General features: G+C 44.7%; 1 protein-coding gene across 13 annotated transcripts in view; it reads right to left on the bottom strand.

The window, feature by feature from the left end:
- Nucleotides 1–3199: 3199 nt before the first annotated feature.
- The window catches only part of KANSL3 (KAT8 regulatory NSL complex subunit 3), a 46719-nt gene continuing 26036 nt past the window's right edge, over nucleotides 3200–23882 (bottom strand). For 4 of the 13 annotated variants that reach the window (XM_017524115.2, XM_037736955.1, XM_037736953.1 and 1 more), the window contains 17 exons: nucleotides 23158–23289; nucleotides 22501–22617; nucleotides 22171–22272; nucleotides 21993–22064; nucleotides 20793–20867; nucleotides 20464–20621; nucleotides 19257–19320; nucleotides 18622–18822; nucleotides 18266–18422; nucleotides 16689–16766; nucleotides 15060–15251; nucleotides 14518–14596; nucleotides 13998–14128; nucleotides 12517–12626; nucleotides 11896–12118; nucleotides 11424–11557; nucleotides 10031–10428 (listed from right to left, as the gene is read on the bottom strand). In XM_017524115.2, coding sequence (XP_017379604.1) covers nucleotides 10399–10428; nucleotides 11424–11557; nucleotides 11896–12118; nucleotides 12517–12626; nucleotides 13998–14128; nucleotides 14518–14596; nucleotides 15060–15251; nucleotides 16689–16766; nucleotides 18266–18422; nucleotides 18622–18822; nucleotides 19257–19320; nucleotides 20464–20621; nucleotides 20793–20867; nucleotides 21993–22064; nucleotides 22171–22272; nucleotides 22501–22617; nucleotides 23158–23289 — 2055 coding nt within the window. In that variant the 3' untranslated portion in view covers nucleotides 10031–10398. Of the gene's footprint in view, nucleotides 5662–10028; nucleotides 10429–11423; nucleotides 11558–11895; nucleotides 12119–12516; nucleotides 12627–13997; nucleotides 14129–14517; nucleotides 14597–15059; nucleotides 15252–16688; nucleotides 16767–18265; nucleotides 18423–18621; nucleotides 18823–19256; nucleotides 19321–20463; nucleotides 20622–20792; nucleotides 20868–21992; nucleotides 22065–22170; nucleotides 22273–22500; nucleotides 22618–23157; nucleotides 23290–23882 lie in introns of those variants that run through there. The other 9 variants (XM_037736951.1, XM_037736948.1, XM_037736949.1 and 6 more) reach the window with 6 other exon arrangements.

Genomic DNA, 23882 nt, shown 5'->3' with positions numbered 1-23882 from the left:
AACCCTGTCTCTACTAAAAATACAAGAAAAAAAAAATTAGCCAGGCATGGTGGTGTGTGCCTGTAATCCCAGCTACTCTGGAGGCTGAGGCAGGAGAATCGCTTGAACCTGGGAGGCAGAGGTTGCAGTAAGCTGAGATTGTGCCACTGCAATCAAGCTTGAGCAACAGAGTAAGACTCCATCTCCAAAAATAAATCAATAAATATATAAATAAGACAAGATAAAATGCTGGTGGGAATGCAGAGAAAATGAATCTCTCATACACTGATAATAGGAACATAAAATGTTACAACTACTCTAAAATTTAAACAGTGGCAGTTTTTTGGTTTGTTTTTTTGTTTTTTTTTTTTAAGAAAGGTCTCACTCTGTTGTCCAGATTAAGTACCATGGCATGATCACAGTTCATTGCAGCCTTGACCTCCCAGGCTCACGCAATCCTCCCATTTCAGCTTCTCGAGTAGCCGGGCCTACAGGTACATACCATGACACCTGGCTAATTTATTCACATTTTTGTAGAGGAAGGGTCTATGTTGCCTAGCGGGTTTCAAACTCCTGAGCTCAAGAGATCGCCCACCTTGGCCTCCCAAAGTGCTGGGATTATAGGTGTGAGCCATCAGGCCAGGCTGGCAGTTTCCTAAAAAATTAAAAACTTAACATATGATCCAGCAATCACGCTCCTGGTCATTTATTCCAGAGAAATGAAAACTCACATTCTCATAAGAAACTGCATATAATTGGCCAGGTGCAGTGGCTCACACCTGTAATTCCAGCACTTTGGGAGGCTGAGGGGGGCAGAGTGCCTGAGGTCAGGAGTTTGAGACCAATGTAGCCAACATGGTGAAACCCAGTCTCTACTAAAAAAAAAAAAAAATTTGCAGGTGTGCACCTGTAATCCCAGCTGTTGAGTCTAACCAGCAGACTCAACCATATGACAGATGAAAGACATACACTGACACAGGCTTGCAAGTCAGTGCAGCCAGGGGACCTCTGCCAGAGTCAGCAGCAACCACGATAGTCTGGCAATCCTCCTATTTGTTTAGTTCAGATTAAATGACAAAGGTCTCAAGTAAACACCACATTGCTGAGCCCCTGAGTAGGGATCCTGATGATCAAAGGTCAGTCTTAGGACCACGTGAGTAAACAAGCTATTTAGATAAACTCCTCAATATTCCCTTGTTATTTCCGTTTTGCTATTAGCTCAAGGTTAAGAGGATTAGGCTGCCTTCAGCCATAACTTTCTTCCGAGGCTTTTGCAAAACCTTCTAGCCTTCCAAGGTTTGCATTTTCTATAATTTCTTGCGCCATTCTGACCGATCTCCTACACCCAGATACTTGGGAGGCTGAGGCAGGGGAACTGCTTGAACCAGGGAGGCAGAGGTTACAGTGAGCTGAGATTGTGCCAGTGTACTCCAGCCCGGGTGACAGAGTGAGACTCCGTCTCAAAAAAAAAAAAAAAAAAAAAATCCCTGCATACAATTGCCATAGCAAACTGTGCTAAATCCATACCATTAAAATACCACTCAGCAATAAAAGGAATGAACTACTCACACATACAACAACGTGGATGTGTATCAAGGAAATGATACTAAGTGAAAACAAGACAATCTCAAAAGACCATGCACTGTAGGATTCTATTTATACATCATCCTATTTAGAACGAGTAGAAGAGATCAGTAGTTGCTAGGGTCGGGAAGGAGATGGATGTGACTACAAAGGGGTGGTATGAGGGAGATCTTTGTGCTGATGGAACCATTCTGTATTTTGTGGTTATAGCAATAAAATGACATAGAACTATACACACACATTGTACCAACTTCCTGGTTTTAATTTTGTACTATAGTTATGTGAAATGTAAGCACTAGGGGAAACCTGGTGAAGGGTGTTATACTATATTATCACTGCATGTTCAAAGCATACGTATCTAACAGCCTAGTAGTGTTTTGCTTTGTTTAAATCCATCTACTTCTCCTTAGAAAAGTAATGATATGAACCACATGACTTCATCTTCTGGATACTATGATTGGACTGAGTGGGAAGAGATAGGGAAAACCAACCCATAAGTGAGACTGAGCCAGTCAGGCTATGTTCAGTATTTGAACTGAATGACAGAGACCAGCCATCCATGAAGGGCTCTGCAGCTAAAAAGTCCTGTGACAACAGGATCAAAACTGGTTCCCAGCAATTCCAAGCCAGTTGAGGTCATGAGGCAAGGAGCAAAAACCATGAGGATCTTGTCTATAAAAATGCCTACTGAGAGCTTGGTATATTTTGGTGGTGAATGGATCTCTTCTTCTTGCAGCCATCAACCCTGACTAAAATGTGTGCTTGAAAAAGAGATAAAAAGGTAATAAAGATTTGTCTGCAGCATAATTTGCTATGGCCCTTTCCTCATGCTCCTGAAGTTTAAGACAGCTGTCATTTAACAATCTAATTGTTAATCATCTCACTTGACCTGACTGCTGAAGTCAGTGAGACTAGAGTTTGAGAAGGAGAAGGCAGTAAACCAGATGTCTACTAAGAATGGCAGCATGATGAGCCCAGGTATATTAGATACTCCAAGCGGCATACCCAAACTACTGCCTCCACCCAACGGGCTTCAATACCAAGTGTAGGGACCTGGAATTTAGGAATTAGAAGGAAGGTCCTCCTGAATACAAGTTAACAAATAATCTGGAGGTTGGGATTCACTCATTCATCTCTAAATCTTTATGTATTTATGGTGGGTGGAGGTACAGGATGTGCAAAGGGATACTGATCTTTCAGGATCAAGGTTGAGGGACCCAACCTACTGACTTAGGCTCAGCCAAGAGCCCCACCATGGCAACATCAATTACTTTTGGCCTGATGGGAAGTAAACTGAAAAGGTCACATGTAGGCCACCATCTTCTCACCTCCTGGACTGATCTCCACTTCCGGTCTCCCATCTCAGAACCCTAGCACAGTGCAGGGCAGAAAACACACCAACATCAGACCGCCTGCGTTCCAGTACTGCTTCTGCCATCTCCTGCTGTTTGACCGCTCTGTGCCTCAGTTTCCTCACTTGTAAAAAGGAAATTACAGTACACATCTCATACAACCTGGCATTGGTGAGGTGATGATCACTGGCATTACAATATCTTAGCTCTATTTTCTGTGTCCACTTCATTGGATGGTTACTGGAATACACAAGAAGTCAACTGAAAAAAAGCTGAAGCAATCCAAATGTTTTTGGTGTTTTTAATTGTTTTTGCTAATTTAAGAACAGAACCATCACAGCCACTCAGCTCTATAACCCATCCAGCCCAAGACTGTTCTAGTGGTGGGGCCAAGAGTAGACAGGTCTTCCTATCTCAGTGACCTCAAAGCACAAGGGTGTCTCCATAGGGCATCAACATGCACCTGTCATCCAAGAATTTAAGACCTTCCTAATCCTTCCAAATTTTCTGCCAATAGTATCATCTTCTGAGGTTATGGATTCCAGGTCGTCTATGAAATAGGTAAAGCTTCCTTTTGTATTTCAAGAAATATAGTTTGCAAAGGGAACTGGAAAATATGACTCTAGGCCTCAACCACTTCATCTGTTACCCTGTCCAAGGTGTAAAACAATCCGTGTTCTCACAGCTCCCCTTCTTCAGTTGTGGAGTTCTTCAAGGTGGACAGACCATACCACAGGAAGTCATCCATTGCAAGCATACTAGAAATTACCATAAAGGCAGGTCAGCTTGTTAGTTTTTCTTTGTCCCCAGCATACACTGAGCCAAAAACTTAAGTCATGAATGGCTTGTTAGGGCTCTGTCTGTCCTAAATGATTTCTAAAAGCTTCACATAGCTGATATAGTCTTACTGTCCTCTGCTCTTTTGGTGTGATACAATCCTACCTGTAAAGCTATCAAACCCCTGGGTCCTAGATGCCTCCTCCAGATTTCATACTTTCCTCAAGTTTACTAAATACTTCCTGAATTTAAGAAATTTCAGAAAGTCACCAGCTAATGCAAAAAATAGCCTAATTCTGTGTGAATACCTGTTGAGATCAGCTTTTCAGGTCAGGGAGGGAAGGTATGATGTTTAGGTTACCCTCTCCTATCATACACATCCCTCTGCCCATAGTACCCTGACCTACCTTGCCTGAGACTCCTAGACACTATGCACTTCCTTCTGGCTGCCACTGAGACTGGCCAGGAAGGCTCCCAGATTGAACACAGGTGGACTGGTAAAGATACATACTGTACTGTGGGGCAGAACTATGGACTATAAGCCATGTTGTAGGCCCTTCCTGCCTACAGAAAAGAACACTGAATAGAGTTACACTTGGGTTGCCTAATTTATTACCTTAACTGAAAACATTCTAAGTGTGGGAGCCTGTTGTGGAGGATAGCTTCAAAACCAAATCTAAAACTATCTTTGCACACAAGTGTTATGAAGAGATAAGCAGGGGCTCAGAGCTCCATCTTCTGGACCACTTCTCCAGGGACTGCCACCTACAGGGCTCACTGGTATCAATAGCCCTGCATAGTAGAATCACTGTCGATCATCTTCCCACTTCTAAGCAGGGAGACAAAAAGTCTCATGAAATAGAAACAAAAACACTGAAGCATGTCCTTCATCGTCCTGATGCCACAAGTTTCCTGGGATGGCCAAGATACTACCTTAGCTTGTTGTCCCTGCTTCACTTCCAGAGACCAGAGACAGAGGATTTTCAGGGGTTGGGGTTTCTTTGACTTGGCAAATTCTTCTCTTTATCTCCAAATGAATCACTAGTTCCTTGGGTGGCAGAGCAGAGACCTAAGCCCAAACCACAGGGCTTACTGGCACATCCTTCAAGCCACTTCCTTTGCTGTTCCATTCCTCTTCTTCAGCCTATCTGAACCTGCGGATTCTCTGCATACAGAAACTGCCCAAAGCATGGTAAAAGAGACAAAGGGGCCAGGTTTCACCTGGCAACCACCGCTCCGAACATCTAGAGTAAGTCAAAGAGGCTGAAAAATGACAGCCTAGTTCTCTTTGCCTGTACTAACAAAAACCGGAAGTTTTCAGGTGTCAGCAAGCTACTCAGTATCTGGCGTGGTTTCTAAGGTGGAGTTGCATGGGGAACACTCTCCCATGGCTGCTCAGTGAAGGCAACAGTGATGTCCAAAACAAGCCCTTCTGGCTCTGAACCACCAGCTGGCAGGCCAGGATGACTCCAATCTTTAGCAAAGGGCTTTCCATTCTAACTCCCGAAGCCCAGAAGTCTCAGACCACATGGATGTCTCCTCCCAACTGGACACAAAGGGTAGCACACACCTCCAAAAGGAAACACCTTCATTATGCAGCAGGCGGTCCAATGCTGACGTTTGGGTCAAACCACAGCTTAAGCAGGGGAAAAAGTGCCTCTGATCCATGCACAGTCAGATCTGCTGAGGAGGCTGGGGAGCCCAGGAACCAGATTTGCAGATCCTGAACGATGGTGCTTCCCTTGCTGGCGCCATATCACCTAACCTAATGGTTTCTATGAAGACTCAACAGCCCAACTCTGAAGACAGTTGGCAGAGAAGCAAAAAATGACTGTCTTAAAGAGGTCTTCAGACACATGGACAACTCAGCAGGACCACACATGTGCCCAGGGCACACCATGAGACAGCCATCACCAACTTGGTAAGGAGAACATATCACATGGCATCTTCAGGGTGCTGGAGGCAGGCGCTGTGGCAGGAGAGGTAGTGAAGAAGGGTCAAAGCTTTGACAGGTTATCATCACATTCAGACCCTTTAACCCAATTATTCCAACTCCTGAGAATTTATTTTAAAGAAGTAATTCTCAATAGGAAAAAAGCTGTATATACAAGGACATGTGTTCTAGCTGCCAAGTGGTTAACAGAACATGGATTCTAGAGTCAGCGACTCAACTTTCCACTTTTTAAGGCAAGTGCCTATGTTCTCTGAGCCTCCTTTTTCTCGTCTGTAAGAGGTAGATGACAGCATCTACTTTCCAGGGTCACTATCAGGATTAAATGATATAATCCACATAAAGCAACTCAGTGTAATATGTGCTCAACTACAAAGGTCCCCTTTTATTATTACTATGCATGAGGACAGAAAAGATAGGCACAAATAGGAAATAGGCGAGTTGTAAAGGGCAATGGAAGGGAATATTTCCATGACTGTTCTGACACTATCGATTTTGAGGTCTTAGACGTGTATGTGTGTGGAGGATGCCATCAATGTTGAGCCCTGCAGCCTAAGAGTAAGGAACCAAGTAGAGAGGGTGGCCTTTTTCACCAAGGCTTTCCCCACTTTTCTAAATTTCACCCTCGGTAAACTCCTAAGAGGTCTCTGAGAATGCAGTAAGGAAGGGAAGGCCAGGCAAGGTAGCTCATGCCTATAATTCCAACACTTTGGGAGGCCAAGGCAGGAGAATTGCTTGAGCCCAGAAGTTGAGGACCAGCTTGGGCAACTTAGCCCTTCTCTACAAAAAATTTTAAATTAGGTTGGCATAGTGATGCATGCCTTTACTCCCAGTTACTCAGGAGGCCAAGGTCACAGGATTGCTTGAGCCCAGGAGGTTGAGGCTCCAGTGAGCCATAATCACACCACTGTACTCCAGCCTAGGTGACAGAGTGAAACCATCTATTAAAAAAAAAAAAAATGGAGGAAAGATGGAAGGCACATGAAGAAAGAAATGAAGAAGAGTTTGACAATCAAAACCTCATGATTTCAATTCCAGCACTTTGGGAGGCAGAGATGGGAGGACTGCTGGAGCCTAGGAGTTCCAGACTAGCCTGGGCAATATAGTAAAACCCCATCTCAATAAGAAAAAAAAACCAAACCTCATGGGTTCCTTTGCCCAAAGGCAGGGCTGTGCATAGATGATCATTCTATTCTGAATATGAATATACCTTAGAGTGAGCCAGCTCACTCATTGTAGCCTGCTACAAGGCTACAACGAGGCCCATTGCCATAGGCTTCCAGCTAGAGGTGCTGCCTGCCAGGCTGACAAGGTCCAGGTATGGCCAACAGGACAGAGAGGAGAGAGAGCTTATAACCACAAGCAGGAAGTCCATTTTCTGGACTCTGATGCAGGGCACAACAGTCTCTGTCCTCTTCCTCCCTGCAGCTTCTCAGCTGTGAGGAGTACACAATACTCCATTCCCATAAAGGAAACATGTAGCAAATACCAATCAGTGCCAGAAACAAAACAGATAATTGCTTGTGCAGTTCTTAGAGAAGTCTAGTTGGTGCTCACTTTTCAAATTCATTCCATCCATAAATATTGCATTATGGAACCCCAAAATAAAAAAGGACTGTTTTTAAAATCCTAACAACAATACCATTATCATACATTAAAAAGGTTAACAATTCCATAGTATCAACAACTCTCCAGTTTTCAAATTTCCTATTGCCTCATACATGTCAAAAAATGGGTAGTTTGTTTCTAAGCATTTATAACTTCATGTTCCCAAAGCCTGAGGAGATTCTGATCCTGCCACCACAAGAGTCACTGACTTAAGCCAACTTCCTCACTTAACCAGGAAAGAAAATCAAAGCTCAGAGAGGCTAGGTGATTTGCCCAGGATCACAAAGCTGGGTGAAAAGAGATTATCTGACCCATAGTCCAGTGCTCTGTCTGGCACTCTGAACACTGAGTTAACTATTAGAAGCTTCTGAATCAGCAAGAAGACTTAATGTAATAACATCCCCTTACTTGTTAGAAAACAATCACCACCTGACCCCTCCTAGCAATTACATACCCATTTTATTAAGATGAAAACTAATCTCACGTTATCATCAGTTACAAAGCCAGACCTTGATCTTTATTCTGTGGTTCAATTTAGCCACAGAAAAGGGGGATTCTCAATGACCTCTACTCTCTTCTCAACAGTAACGAGCTTGCCCAGGCCATGGCAAGCTGAGACTGACCACCTAACACAGGATTTTTCCTTCATTACATGGCAGAATCTGTGTTCTAGCTGTGCATCAACATGGCATCAGCAAAGGTGAAGACACCCTAAAAATAGGCCCAAATGGCTTTGTAGGTCACTTCTATCAAACCATCAAGGGAATGATCATTTCTGTACTATAAAATTGTTTTAGAGTATGAGAGGGAAAAAGCACTTCCCATGTCATTCTACAAAGATTGAATTACCCCGTTTACATAACCAGACAAAAGAAAGCTCGCCACACACACACGCAAAAGTAGGGGGTGGAGGGGAAGAAAACTATAGGCCAAAGCCTGAGGATGTTAATATAGATGCCAACATCCTAAGTAAAATAAAACAGAATAGACATGCTTTTCTTTTGAAATACTCAGCTTCTTTCTTTTTTCATTTTGTTCTTTTGATAGGGTCTTTTTTCCTTGTATGTATAATAAAAAGAATAGAACACACTGAAAAAGCCACTGAATCTGGAATTCACACAGTTTGATATAATATTAGGAAACCTATTAAAGTAACTCATCATTTCAACTGATTAAAAGGAAATGTTGGCCAGGCATGGTGGCTGACACCTGCAATCCCAGCACTTTGGGAGGTCGAGGTGAGTAGATCTCTTGAGGTCAGGAGTTCGAGATCAGCCTGGCCAACATGGTAAAACCCTGTCTCTACTAAAAATACAAAAATTAGCCAGGCATGGCAGCTCGAGCCTATAGTCCCAGCTACTCAGGAGGCTGAGACAGAAGAATCTTCTGAACCTGGGAGGCAGAGGTTGCAGTCAGCCAAGATCGTGCCACTGCACTCCAGCCTGAGTGACAGAGTGAGACTGTCTCAAAAGAAACAAAACTACAGAACAGGCCCATGTGTGTTCAGTACTTTAGAATGTGAGAGCAGTGGATTTTAGATGAGTGGAGGAATGATGAATGGACTCATCCTTACCTCACTTAACATATAAAAGTGAACTCCAAGTGAACTATAAGGAATTAAAGGAAACAAACAAAAGCATTATAAGAAAACACAGAGAGACAGTTTTAGTATGGGATGACAGAAAAGTTCTGGAGATGGATGGTGGTGATAGCTGTACCACAATGTGAATGTGCTCAATGCTACTGAAATGTATGCTTGAAACATGGCTAAAATAGTAAATTGTATGTTACACATGCTTTACCACAATTAAAATCTTAAAAAGAAAAAGGATTACTTTTATATTTTTGTGATAGGGCTAGCTTTCTTAAGGCACAAAACTTTGTAGCTATAAAGGAAAATATTCAAAGATTTTACTATATGAGAAATTTAAATGGTTGTATGATCCAGAAATAAAAGTTAAAAGACATTCAATGCTTCAATAGAAAGAAAAAAAAAATGGGCCACTAACAGGAACAACATATATGCAACTTTTATAACAAAAAATTAACATCTGAATATATAAAGCCACTATAACACAAATAAAGAGTAAGACAAACATAAAAGACATACAACTTCATAAGTAATCTGGAAAATGCACATTAAAACCATTTCATTTTTCACCCAGATTAATAAAGTTAAAAATACTGATTTCCACAACAGATAAAAGCGTATAAAACAGATATTTTCATCACCATGGGTAGAACTGTAAAGTAGCAAAACTTTTTGAAGGGCAGTTAGTGAGCAGCTGCCCAGTTAATAAAAGTACGCATCCTCTACTTATCCTCTAGGCTAAAGAAATGCTCCCAGAGGTACACAAGAATAATGAGCAAGAGTGTTCATCACAGCACTTTTAAAAATATCAAAAACCAAGATAGAACCCAATTATCTACCTAACAGGAGGTGGTGAAATACACCTTCATCCATCTACCCAGTGAAATACTAGCCAGCCTCTCATGGTGGCTCAAGCTTGTAATCCCAGCACTTTGGGAGGCTGAGGTGGGCAGATCACAAGCTCGGGCATTTGAGACCCACCTGGCCAACATGGTGAAACCTCATCTCCACTAAAAATACGAAAAAATTAGCTGGGTGTGTTGGTGCACACCTGTAATCCCAACTAATTAGGAGGCTCAGGCAGGAGAATTGCTTGAACCCAGGAGGCAGAGGTTGCAGTGAGCTGAGATCCTGCCACTGTACTCCAGCCTGGGTGACAAGACCAAGGCTCAGTCTCAAAAAAAGAAAGAAAGAAAAGAAAAAGAAATACTAGCCAGCCTCTGAAAAGACACAGACAGGGAAATATGTCACAACATGATTTATAAAAAAAGGCAAGTTACGTAATAGTCCATACTCTGTGATCCTCTATTTGTACAAAATAAATTAAATAACATACTTTGTGTAGGAAAAAAAAATCTGAATGGATCCACATCAAGCTATTAATAGTGAACATCATCTCTGGGAATAGCATCACTGGAAATTTTCCCTTTCTAAATTAATTATTTCTAGAATGTTTGAATTATTTAAAATAAGCATTATCATTTTTATAATTAAAAAATGAAATAAAAACATTTACATCCCTCCGCAAAAAAAGGTAGCTATGACCCCAATGAATGTCACGTGTTGATCTCTCTGCAGTATTTTCCCTAAAGAGGAAGAGACAGACGAGCTTTCAGAATGGCTTAGGAACCTGCACCCCAGTTCCCAAGCACGTTGACATGATGGAAAGGATAGGGACACATAAGGAAGGCCTCAGCTGCACAGCAGATACTGAAGGAAAGCACACTCAATACTGGACTCAAACTGTTTTTGGGCCTAACTTCTAATCTTTGAGTGGCTTCTCAGATCACCATTTTAAGATTAGAAACATTTGACTTGAAAAGGTCACAATGGAAATCAGATCAGCTAAGAAGAACTAATCATGACTTCCTGCGTAAGACCTATAAAAACCTAGCTATGCCCTAAAAAGACAGCAATAAATGCTAAGATATGGGGAGGCACAGTGCTAGAAAGCCAATGTCAAATAAAGAGTATCGGCTGGGCACGGTGGCTCATGCCTGTAATCCCGGCATTTTGGGAGGCCGACGTGGGCAGATCACGTGGTCAAGAGACCGAGACCATCCTGGCCAACACAGTGAAACCCCATCTCTACTAAAAATACAAAAAAATTAGCCGGGTGTGGTGGCATGCGCCTGTGGTCCCAGCTACTCAGGAGGCTGAGGTGGAAGAACTGCGTGAACCCAGGAGGCGGAGATTATAGTGAGCCGAGATTGTACCACTGCACTCCAGCCTGGTGACAGAGCAAGACTCCCTCTCAAAAAAAAAAAAAAAAAAAAAAAAGAGTATTATACTTGGGGTCTGAGGCAGGAGGATTGCTTAAGCCTAGGGTTCAAGGCCAGCTTGAAGACTGCTACTCCCTTGAACGTATGTAATCTTCACAATATCCAGGGAGATGTAGAAGAGGAGACTCAAAGAGGTCCATGATTCACTCAAAATTATAAAGCCACAAACTCCAGAGTCCAGATTTGAATCTGAACCTCATCTTTCCAGTGTATGGGCAGCCCCTTCAATCAGCGAGTCAGTTGGTCCCAAACTTCCCAGTATTGAAGCCCATGTCCTCAGTCCTTTCTGGCAGACTCACCTGTGAGCTGGAGGGCAGCACCTGGGAAGGGGGCTCCTCAGATGGAGCTGCTCCTGAGCCCATGGGGCTCAGCGTGGTGATCCTGCTTGGCTGGCCACGAAGTGTCAGAGTGATGGTGGTGGGGACCTTCAAGCCTGAGATAAGGAGAGAGAAGCAGTATTTTTGAGTCACACTCTCCACCTTCTGCTGAGGTTTTCCTTTCCTGAAGAGTTTCTCCCCCAAATAACACAGCCCCTTGGCCTCCTCCCCAGCTGGGTCATCTATGCCCTATCAGTCAATCTGAAAGGCAACAGGAAACAGCCTGTGTTCTCTCAACCTCTCTGAAGGATGGGTCCACACAAATGAATCCGAAGGTCAATGCCAGGACCCTGTGGGACTGGGTTCAACATCATACCTTGCCCACATGAGATGGGAAGGTCCTGAGGGAAGATCCCAGATCTGGGAGTCCCCACAGTTCTCATGAGAGACTCACCTGATGCTTGGTTAGAGATCTGAGCCAGGCCAGGGAGGCTGCTTGCCAACTTAGCGAGGCCCCCATTGGTCAGCAGCTGGTGGATGGCTGTGGGCTTCCCACCAGGAGTGGCACCCAAGGAGGAGAGAGTGGTGGCCACAGGAATGGTACGGACAATGGTGCTGGTGCCCGTGGTGATGGCACCCAGGCTCTGCATGGGGGTAGGCAACTTCACACTGGTGGCCTGTGGGACACACAAGCCCAGGTGATCAGAAGCTGCTGCCCAACAGCAACATTCGAGTTTGGAGGGCCCACAGCATATTATTAAAGGCTAACATGTATTGAGTGCCTACTACATGCAAGGTACTCTTCCAGGCATTTTGCATATATTATTTCATTCTTACAACAACTCTATGAGGGAGGTACTATAGACCAGGAAACAAAAACAGAGTGGTCAAGAAACTTGCCCAAGGTCACACAGTAAGTGATAGACCTTAACCTCTGGGAGCTCCCCGCTGTGTAGCTAGAAAGCTACTTGTCCTAGACCCACTGACTCCAAACCTAGTTTCCCTGCCAAAACCAACTAAGCTGAGGAGGCCTCCTCCCTACACCTGCCCGGCCCAGCAGATAGCAGACGTGCACCTGTGGGGCTGGTCCTGGGGAGGGATTTGCTGGAAGGCCAGAGGTCTTGCTGCTGATATCCTGCAAGCTGAAGCTGAGGCCTTGGAGAAGGCTGCTGGCTGATGTGGCCCCTAAGAGAGGACATAGCAGGAATCAGTAGAGACTCAATCACTTGCACTATCCCAAGAGCAGCCACATCCATCCACCCTCACCACCAACTAAAACAACAATGGTACTTGCTCTTGAACAAACACCCTCCTGTCCTCAGAAAGAAGGCCAGAAGGTCTCCCCAGCCAAGCACACACGCAATGGATGGCACACAGGAAAGGTACTATGCCAGACACTGCCCTGGACTTGCTCTGCACCTGCCGCAAACCATCAGTCATACATTTTGGACCACTTTGAGAAATCCAAGTTCCTTCCTTTCTTTCCAGGAAATATTTTAAGCCACAACAATTCTAAATACCCAACTTTCACTTCACCTCACACAATCAATGCAGTAAGGAAGTAGCTTCAAAGTAATAAGGAAGATTCTCTTAAGCGACAAGGGTTGGTTGGTTTGTTTGAGACAGAGATTCACTCTTGCTGCCCAGGCTGGAGTGCAATGGCGCGATCTTGGCTCACTGCAACCGCCACCTCTGGGGTTCAAGCGATTCTCCTGCCTCAGCCTCCCAAGTCGCTGGGATTACAGGCGCCCGCCACCAAGCCCAGCTAATTTTTTGCAATTTTAGTAGAGACAGGGTTTCACCATATTGGCCAGGCTGGTCTCGAACTGCTGATCCACCCCCCTCGGCCTCTCAAAGTGCTTGGATTACAGGTGTGAGCCACCGCACCTGGCCAGAAGGGTTTCTGCAATGCCTTGGCCCTGCTGGGCTCAGGCAAAAGGCCTTTCAAAGCAGGGTTAGGGAAAAGGACAAAGCGAGAGACAAGCACAGATAGAAAAATGTCTCATTTTGCTAATGCCCAGTATAGCACCATTTCCAGTTTTATTTAGTGAGATGTGCTTACAATAGCAAAATGAAACAATAGTCAACCCTCAATATCTGTGGGCTTTGCAGCAGATTCACAAATTCAAACAACCACGGACAGAAACCTGTGGATATGGAATGCCAACTCTATGACACAATTTAATAAAAAGGACTTGAGCAGCCATAGATTTTGGTAGTGGTCAGGGTCCTAGAATCAACCTTCTGTGGATAAGGAAGGCTGACTATACATATAGCTCCTATCAGCTATTTTTTCTTATAGTACAGAATACAGCACCTGTAGACTGGAACATTTACTCACCTGCAGACCAGGACATTTACTCACTGCATTTATTCAAGGCCAAGGAATCCCTCTGCCCAAGCTAATTCCAGCTTCACATTAAGAATCTACAACCACCCTGAGTCCCAGAGGCCCATCCTGCAGATTTTGCTCCAGGGATGCTTTACCAGAACCACCTGCCAGCAGCAGACCAAAAATTTTGTGTTGCAAGGGGAGAACGCTGGGCCACAAGATACCTGGGAGGGAGCTGCCAGGAGAGGTGGCCACTAAGCGGCTCTGCAGTGTGTGCAAGGCACTGGGTGCAGTGCTGCTGGAGACCACTGAAGGGGCTGGGCTGGCTGAGACTCCACCTTCAGAAGCACTGGACCTGGAGACAAAGGAAGGAGCTCTGTTATTCAAAGTTCACAGGGCCGCAAGCCCTAGCAACACAGGGAGGGTCCAGAGTGGGGTCCAGCACGGCTTTAAGCAGCAGACACAAACCAAGAACCTTCAGCTTCTTTGTCCTATTTTCTGAACCTGGCCTCTAGTCTTCTAAAAAGTCCTCAGGACTTACAGCAAAAGCCAGGGGAGGCTTTGCAATCTTTAAGTAAAAATTAACTCTGGGTTGACCCAATAACAAGACAAAGATCCTAATCAGAAGGAAGTCACATTTCCAAAACTGACAGAATCCAGAATCCATCATTTTCCAAAGCACCAAATGAACCAGAAACAGAGTTAAGGGAAAAAAGGAATAGAGATAGACGGTCCAACACTCACTTGGCTGTGGTGAGAAGTCCTGTGAGCTCCTTGGCCCCTGCTGAAGACTGCCCCAGTGTCATGGTGATGGGCTTCCCACCTGCAGATGCAAAACAGAAAACTCCAAGGCCCCTCGTCAGTCCTATTTGGCCCCTATGTTTCAGGTTCCACACTTAGTCTAAATGCAAGATATTATGGACAAAAACTGGAAGATGAAAAAATATTAACTATGCTAGAGTAGGGAGAGTTGGGGTTATTTTTTCCTTCTATTTTCTAAACTTCCTTAAATATTCTATATCTTTAATTGAAACAAAAGAACAAAATATAGGATGCTTTGAATGATGGTACAGCTTCCTCTCATAGTCTGCCTGCCTGCTCCTCATTCAGATGGACTCACTGCCCACTTTACTCACATGTGCAGCCTTACCCCTTCTCTGCTTCAGGCATCTCTCACAATGAAGCCAAGGCTGACTGACATGCTGGTGAGTGGCCACCAAGGGGAAATGCTGTGTACCTGGGAGAGCTCAGTCAGTTCTCAATTAAACGTAACAAGAGAAACTCACCTTCTGGAGCACTTCCTTGGGAAGGAGCACAAGGCCCTCCAGCTGTGTCTCCTTGGGAGATAAGGGACACCTTAATCTTCGGTCGCTTGGAGGTCTTACTGCCAGGAAGAGGACTCGAGGGATGGTGTCGTTTCAGATGGACCCTAAGATCCTCTTTCTCTCCTTCCTCCACTGGTTCTGATGAAATGGGAACTAAGAGATGGAGCTGAGTTGAGATCTTCCACAATCCAAAAAAGCCCAATAGACACTCAGTCAATACCAGCACCAACACAGCCATGTGTAGAACACACAGGAGAACCACCCTATGTACAGGGCCACCTCTCAAAGAAAAGTCTGGCCATGCTTCAGGCCCACTTCACTCAGGCCCCGCCCAAGGGGCACCCCACTTTGCCCTTCTTAGAGGATGGTTTCCTTCCCATCCTTCATCCTGCACTGGAGTCGGAAGGGAAGGGGCCCTGAGTTGGTGGGAATGAAAAGACAGAAGACAGCCTGACCCTGCCCAGCCAAGGCCAATAGCAACAACAACAAAAATAGAGGACTCACCACAATGAGTAAACAGTCCTTCCCAGACCCAAAAAATGTGATCATCTTTCTGTCTCAAGTCCTCCCCACATCATCACACAGTTGGGGACATTAAACATTTTACAATAATCCATGGAGGAGCAGGTCATCCAGTCCTCTCTAAAAAAATAGAGTTTTCCAAAAGGCTCTCAAGAGTCCCACCCTGCCCTAAGAGCCCAGGGCTGAAGATCCACTTGCCAAATGGAGGAAATGAAGAGGACTGTCACCAGACTGGCTTTGAGTAGCTACTAGGAGAGAGAGCACCTCAACCAGGCAACCTCACATCTTCTGCCTACAAGTAACAGGGCAACATTGGCCCATGTCACAGCCTAGTCCCCAAATCATGTGTACTAGTACAGATAAAGGCCATCTGCTCACACATGGGCTTCTGCTTCCACTGAATCAAACAGGCTCATCATGTAAACAGCTAAGCTTTTTGGACTCAGATTATCTTTCAAGCTTCCTCAAAGATTCCCTCCTCTTTAAACCCAGAAGTCCACCCCGGTCCTCTTGTAGCACAGGAAAGCAAAGACTGGGTTGGGGAGGAAGGCAGCAGTCACACGAGGAGGAGGAGGGCTCCTGGCATGAGGCCAGTCAGGGCATAACCAGCTAGAAGGATTGCTTAGGGGACAAATGCACTGGCTAAAATCAGAGTAGGAAGGAGGGTGGAGAGGAAAGTAGTTTCAGGTTCTGTGCTGATATGTGGCTGGTAGGCTTATAGCCACCAGATAAACACAGGACAAGAGGCAGGCAGAAAAACACAAAAGGAAACTGAGACTCACAGGCATACAAAAAAGCAGCAGAGCCAAAACCACAGTGCAAGAAAGAACCACACTAAGAGACAAAAAAGAAAAACACCATGAGAAGCAAACAGAAGAACGGAAAAAGGGCAAAGCCTACAGAGTAAGCAAAACTGGTCAGCAAAACAAAAGAACACAAAGATAGAAAAAGAGAGAAAAGAACAGGAGGAAACCAATCTGAGGCATATGAGAGGAAGAGATGGAAAAGAAATAAGGGGGTGAGGAGCAGAATGCAGTGGACGAGTAGGCGAGAAAGGGTAATACTCACCAAAGAGACAGGAGGAGGTGCCAGGAGGAAGAGCTTTCCTCACCAGCATATTTTGTTTCAGAAAAGCAGCAAACTGTGCTGGAATGAATCAGAAAGAATTATAGAATCACAGCCAGCCAGAGAAGGGAGAAAAAGAGAGGGAATAAGAAAAACATGAAAAGATTGTAGAAAATGGCCAATAGGGGCTCCTTCTGAAATTACTGCATGGTAACCTGACTCTGCCATGAAGCAGGTCTGTAAAAGCATCTAAAACTGAATAGTACCGCCTGCCTCATGGGGCCATGCCAAAACTCAACGAACTACAGCAAGGTGAGTGCCATGAAGAGGGCATGGCACACAGCAAGGACTCCATATATACTTGCTATTAGCATTCCCTGTTTGCCCATCAGCTCTGTTAAGCCAGGGTTCTAAAACTGCTACTCTCCCCCTTGACACCCTGGGTCCCCATTTCAAACCCAGCTCACCAATCGGCCTTCCAAAACTCCTTAGATTCTCAACTAATCACCCCCTCCAGAAGCAGAGCAGACCACCAGCTCTGTCTTCATCAAAAGTCTAAGGACACACTGCCCACACGGGACTTGGCTCTGGCCACCACTCATGAAGATCCATGGTAGAGCATCTGTGCAGACCCTCGAGGCCTGGCCTCATTTCTCAACTTCTCCCATCCACTCACACTTCTACTCCTTGTTAGTACCATCCTCTTACAAGCAAACTGATAAGAGGTCTGGGTTCTTGTTCTGATCCTTTGGTTCCACTAAAAAAAAACACAGGGAAAGTAAGCAGATGAGCCTCCTATCCCCTCCATATCTGTCTGCCAGACAGCCAGCTCCGGCTGCTGCCTCTTCCCAGGCACCCCCATTCCTGAGAAGCCCAGGCAACACATGCTCCTGGACACATCGTCAAGCATCAATGCCTAGGAGGCCTTACCTCAAGGCCACCCAACTGGATCAGTGTAGTGGAAGAAGGACACAGCCACTGTTTTTTCTTTCCCTACCCAATGAACTCTCCCTTTTCTATAGCTCCTTGCACTCACAGCTCTCCAAACTCCTACTTTCAACCATATGAATACTTCCCAGCCTCATCTGAAACCTACCTACAGAGAACCCTGATAAACTTCACTAAAAGTCTCAGTGGGAATCTTAACGCTTTAAGGGTCAAAGAAAGAAAGGGCATGATGCCAGGTGAGTTGCCCTAGAATCTGATGAGTAAAATCCATCATCCAGTACATATGATTGGAGAGCCCTGACTAGAGGAGTGGCTGGCAAGGCCTGGAACAAGACATACTTCTCCAATTAGTAGGTAGAAAAAAGTTTAGGTCAATATACATGTTCATAAAGCCTAGCTTCCCAAGAACAGCAAGACAAAGCTATAACTAGTGATCACAAAGCCCCACTAATTCAGAGCCATTGGCATTCATTTCAATAATTAATTTTGAATTTTGCCTGCACAGAAATGTGAGAAAGGGTACCTCTCACATCCCCCTGAAAAAAGCTGTAGATATCAATACTGTGTAACTGCCATGTGACATGAACTACAGAAGACAGACCCAAGAGGGGCAACTAGCCAGTTGCCTATACCTTGAGCTTGTTTGTGGGTCAGCACAGCTTCTGTCCGTTGCACGTGTCTCTTCAGCAGCTGAGAGCTTCCAATCTGACTGGATTTCTGGGCAGAGGTCACTGTGGTCACTTTGGTCTTGGGACTGGAGGTGGGGCTGCTGGACACACTGGAGAGATCCTAAGTAAGGTGAGAAGGCCAAGAGATGAGCCAATGTTATTAGGATCTGACTATCAGTTGGCAAGTCCCTCTGGAATTCCCCTTGTAGTAATTCACAGGTACACGGCACTAACAAGACACAGGAATCCCCAGGAAGTTAAGGAAACAACTCTGTGGTGCTGATTCCCCAGCAAAAGCGCCCCCTCTCTGCTCACACTACCTCTGAGCCTGAGGGTGAGGCAGGCAGTTTGGTGGCTGGAGAGGCAGGTCGACTGCCTCTCTCAGGGACTTCAAAGGCCAAGTCTCTGCGGGCCACATCGCGGGGCTTCTTCTTCTTCTCTGCATCCTGATCCCGAGGTTCAGAGCCCATGTGACCCTCAGCACGAGTGAGCACTCCAGTCAGAAAGTCCACAATCTCATCCTAGTGTAGAGAGGAGCCAACCAACACCTTTTAGTTCTCATCTGGAGAACAGGAACCTCTCATATAGTTTCCAACTAAAATAGATTCTCCCTCAGCTCTGGCATCCGGATGTGCCAGTCCTTCTCCACTCAAACAAAGCCTAGCACAAATCCCAGGCTTCCGAGCAACTGTGGTCCAAGAAGACCACCAAGTGCCTTTGTCAGGAGGAGTTCTAGGGTGGTCACACCCACCATTTTTCTAACACTCTTCCTCCAGATGCTTTGCTTACATTAGTTCACCACTCTCATTTTTCTTTTCTTTGCTTATGACTGAGATCTACCAGAGGCCCCAGTGGAGCCCTTCAGAGCCAAAGAGGCCACTACCAAAAAGACCAAACCTAAAAGGCTACGAAAAGGCAAGACTAGCTGCGAAAAGCACACAAAACAACTATTTACCTGAATACATCTGTCCACCATGCTCTGAGTCAATCCCTCCGATTTCTTCTTTGCTTTGCTTATTCTAAAAAACAAAAAGGATGACATGTTTACTTCTTAAACATTCCATGGCATCCTATGAAAACAATAATGTATTTCTTTTCAGAGTTGCTTACTTTCTAGGCCCAGAAGGAGGGCCACGTTAAGTCTTAGGCAGGTAATGCAACCTCTCTAAACCTGTTTCCACATCTGCAAAATGGGGAAACATAACATCTCATTCATGCAGTTGTGGGGATTAAACAAAATAACGTATGTAAAGAAACTGACCAGGCAAGGTGGCTCACACCTGTAATCTCAGCACTTTGGAAGGCTGAGGTGGGCGGATCACCTGAGGTCAGGAGTTCAAGACCAGCCTAGCCAACATGAAACCCTGTCTCTACCAAAAATATGAAAATTAGCTGGGCGTGGTGGCGGGTGCCATGCCTGTAATCCCAGCTACTCAGGAGGCTGAAGCACGAGAATCACTTGAACCTAAGAGATGGAAGATTTAGGGAGCTGAGATCACACCAGTGCACTCCAGCCTGGGCAACAACGGCAATTTCCATCTCAAAGAAAAAAAAAAAAGGGAAAAAAAAAGAAGCTAAGCACAGTGTCCAGGACAGTCCACTCCAGAATTCCTAGACTTATAGCTTAATAGATTCACTCTATCCAGAACCTGGGAGGTAGAAGTAGCAGTGCACTGAGATTGCACCACTGCACTCCAGTATGGGTGACAGAGAGACTCCATCTCAAAAAAAAGTTCAAGGTTGTGAAAGACAAAGATGGAGGAACTCTATCAAATTAAAGGAGACCAAGGAGACATAGCAACTAAATCCAAGTGTGACCCTAGGCTGGATGCTGGACCAGAAGAACATTAGGGAAACAACTGATGAAATGTGAGTCTGTGTATTACATAATAGTATCATGTCAATGTTAATTTCTTGATTTTGAGAAATACCCTTTGGCTATGTAAGACGGTTAACATTTATAAATTCAGGTGAACGGTATACAGGAATTTTTTTGTACTGGTGGTGTAACTTTTTATAAATCTGAAATTTTAAATATTAAAAAACATTTTTTTTAATGCTCTCTTTTAACTGAACCAGATTGGTCTATAGTTACATTACTAGCTTACAGGCATTTCTCACTGTAACACAGCTCTCTTGCAGCTCTGGGAGAGTCTACCCACCTGAGATTATCATCAGCTCCCCCAACAACCACCAAGCTGTTCTCAGCTCGAATCTTCTCCCGAAAGTCCTCCATGGCTTCGGGGTGACACTGAAGGGAATTCTGACCAATGACAAAGAGGACTGGAGTCTTCATATCCAAGAGGGGATCATCTACATCCTAAAACAGGTACAGGTTTTAGAACTGGCTTCTTCATATTCACAAAGCACTGACCTGGAAACTCCACTCAGGAAGATCAGCCATGCAACTCAGTCAACCTCAGCATCAGCTTGGACGAGGCATGCACTCCCGCTGCCAATGACCCAGCACTCAGCTTCACCACATTCTTACCCCTCTGGGGCCATCCACGGTAAATAGAGGAAACCCAAGGCAGACAACTGCAGTGACATACTCCATCACTGACACCTGTAAATAACAGCAGCACAGTTTGTCTAAAGGTCAACTGAGTTCATGGCACCTCAGCCTACCCAGAATCCAGGAGTGGTCCAGACCCACCAGAGAGTCTCACCTCTTCCTTCCTTGTCCTAATACCGGGTGCATCTTCTGCCACAATGGCAGCAGTAAGAGCACAAGACACAAGGTATGTCATTCCACAAGCAGCCACTACCTAGAGAACCGAGGCCCCAAGAGGACCCCAGCAGGTGGCTGAACCATTAGATAGAAGGTTTAGTATTCCTACCGTGTCAACCTCCTCAACTAGAGCCCTCTTGCTCCATTTTTCCCCACAAATGGTAAGTATAGTCAGGAGAACACAATGTTGCCATTAACCCTTAAGTGAAAAAAATTTCTCTCTGTTGAACTTAATGGATAGCCACCAGACATACTAGATTTCTTGGAGCAACTGCTACGGCTCACCACTTGAAGCGGGGACTATGGGGAGATAACCTTCTTCTCACAGCTATCATACTTGATTGGACTGCATGAAGCAAAATCGAGGCTATGGACACATGAGGGACACTTACACAAACTGAAAAACATACTAACGTTTGTACAATACTAAAAGATTCCTTGATGTCTTGGAAAGGGACTGAAATAAACATAGCATCAAATTCCAGTGCTATTAATATTTGCCAGCTACAATTATTGTTATTTTTCTATGTGGGAGAATGGTATAGTACTTATGTTTAGAGGAAAAAAATGCATTTTTTTTTACAGATATATACTAAAATATATATATATAAGTAAAAATGCTATGATATTTGGAATTTTCTTCAAAATAATCTGGGGGAGAAAGAAAATGAGCAGGGTAAGATGAAACAAGCCCAGCCAAGAGTTGATCACTGGTAAAGCTGCGTAAGGGTCCCAGAGGTTTATTATACTAAACCTGCTTTTGTTTCTGCTTAAAGTTTTCCTCAATAAAGTTAAAAATGTTTTCAACATTTGTCTTCTACAGTTTAAAATGCAATTATATAGGTAAAGTATCTAGCGCAGTGCCTGAAACACAGTAAAGGACTCAGTGGTAGCTATCATGAGTAGTCCCAGTAGTATTCCATCCCAGGACAACCTCCAAATGAGACAGAAATTACTTACATGACAGGCGACCAAAGCTCCTGTGTTCCAGCCAATCAAGATAATGGGTTTGTGTGGGAAATGGCTGTGAATCTTCACAGGAAGAGAAAGACGACAGTAAGACAGGAGGCCAAAGATGAGTGCAGAACAAGCCCAGAATGCTGGGTGTGCCACAATGAACTGAAATAGGGGCACTCACCTCCAGCACTTTGCTTCTCACTGCCCCAATCATATGCTCGAGACACTGCAGAACTCCTACCCCACTGCCATTGTTCAGCAGATGGGTGGCTACAGGGATGACCTGAAGGAAAGAATTAGCACCCACACCAGCTGAGATCAGTTTCAAATCTTTCCATTCTGTTTAACCTACCCTAAATCCTTTCAACCTCGGAATTCCACATAAAAGAAGGGTTAGGGGAAGCTCCACATTCAAGTTATCCATTTTGATCCCCTCCCACATATTCTCCTCCTCAGTCCTCCAAGACTATATTCCCGGCCAGGAGGGAGTTCCTCTTGCCCCTACACATACCTTGCCTAAGCAGGAGAGCTGAGATTGCCAGAATCGGTGGCGGCGCGAAGTGGGAAACACAGAGCTGGACGGACCAGAGGAAGCGATGAGAATCAGCGGGGAGCCAGGGAGTTTGCTCTGAAGAAGAATCCCACCGAAAAACCACTGAGTGAGAAGTGCTCTTCCATGAAATTCCAAGTATCCCAATACCTTTCTCATCCCAACCAATGCTCCTTTGCTTGTGAAATTATGTTAAGCACCATACAAAATAAATTATTAATAATAGCTAAAGATGCTGGCCAGGTATGCTGGTTCACGCCTGCAATCCCAGCATTTCGGGAGGCCAAGGCAGACAGAAATCACCTAAGGTTAGGAGTTCGAGACCAGCCTGGCCGACATAGTGAAATTCCATCTCTACTAAAAACACAAAAATTAGCCAGCCATGGTGACACATGCCTGTAATCTCAGCTACTCAGGAGGCTGAGGCAGAAGTGCTTGAACCCAAGAGGCAGAGGTTGCAGTGAGCCGAGATCACACCACTGCACTCCAGCCTGGGCAAGAGTGAGATTCTGTCTCAAAAAAAAAAAAGTTAAAGAAGCCATTTATCCTCCTGCCAAGGTTCTAAGGCTTGAGTCTAAATTTTTTATGTGCCATTGAGTCCTGAGCCACCCAACTTACTGGTTTGTTATGAGAAAGCACCCCCACAGCAGGGTCCCAGGGCCTCTTCAGCAGGAGAGACAAGGCCTCAGCTCCTGCAGCCCCAGTCTTCGTGTTGGATGACACAAGCATCCGGTCAATCAAGGTTGGGATCTACGAAGAAAAAAGAGCAAAGATGATTCCAGTGTGAAACAGGAGACATTCCACCACCAGCAATCAAGCAGGAGAACAGAGCCCCACTATGAGCCACAGACAGACTTCAACCAAGCCTCTGAAAACCTCCTCAGGAGCAAGAGTATATATAAATGAATGGCTGGTAAGTATGCTCCCACCATGAAAAGTGAATAGGTACAACTGTTTGGAAAGCAGTCTGGATATGCAGCAAGCGACTTAAATGTATTCCCATCCCTCTTCCAACTATTTTTACTTCTGAGAACCTTTCCAAAGAAAACGTATCAGAAACAAAAACACACACAAAAGAATGGGGAGAGTCATGCACAGAGACAAATTCACTGTTAATAATAACTGTGAAAGCAATTTAATATATATATATGTATATATAAGTGAGTAGTTAAGTCAACTATCTACCTAATTGGATATTAAAGATTATTTTCAAATATTTACAAGAATTTATTTATTTTTATTTACTTATTTATTTTCTTTTTTTTTTTTGAGAAGGAGTTTCGCTCTTGTTACCCAGGCTGGAGTGCAATGGCACCATCTCAGCTCACCGCAACCTCTGCCTC

Source organism: Cebus imitator, unplaced genomic scaffold (assembly GCF_001604975.1).
Source record: "Cebus imitator isolate Cc_AM_T3 unplaced genomic scaffold, Cebus_imitator-1.0 Scaffold31, whole genome shotgun sequence".
NCBI lineage: Eukaryota > Metazoa > Chordata > Mammalia > Primates > Cebidae > Cebus > Cebus imitator.
Note: the sequence above shows the minus strand (reverse complement) of the source record. Positions and strands in the feature narration are given on the sequence as shown.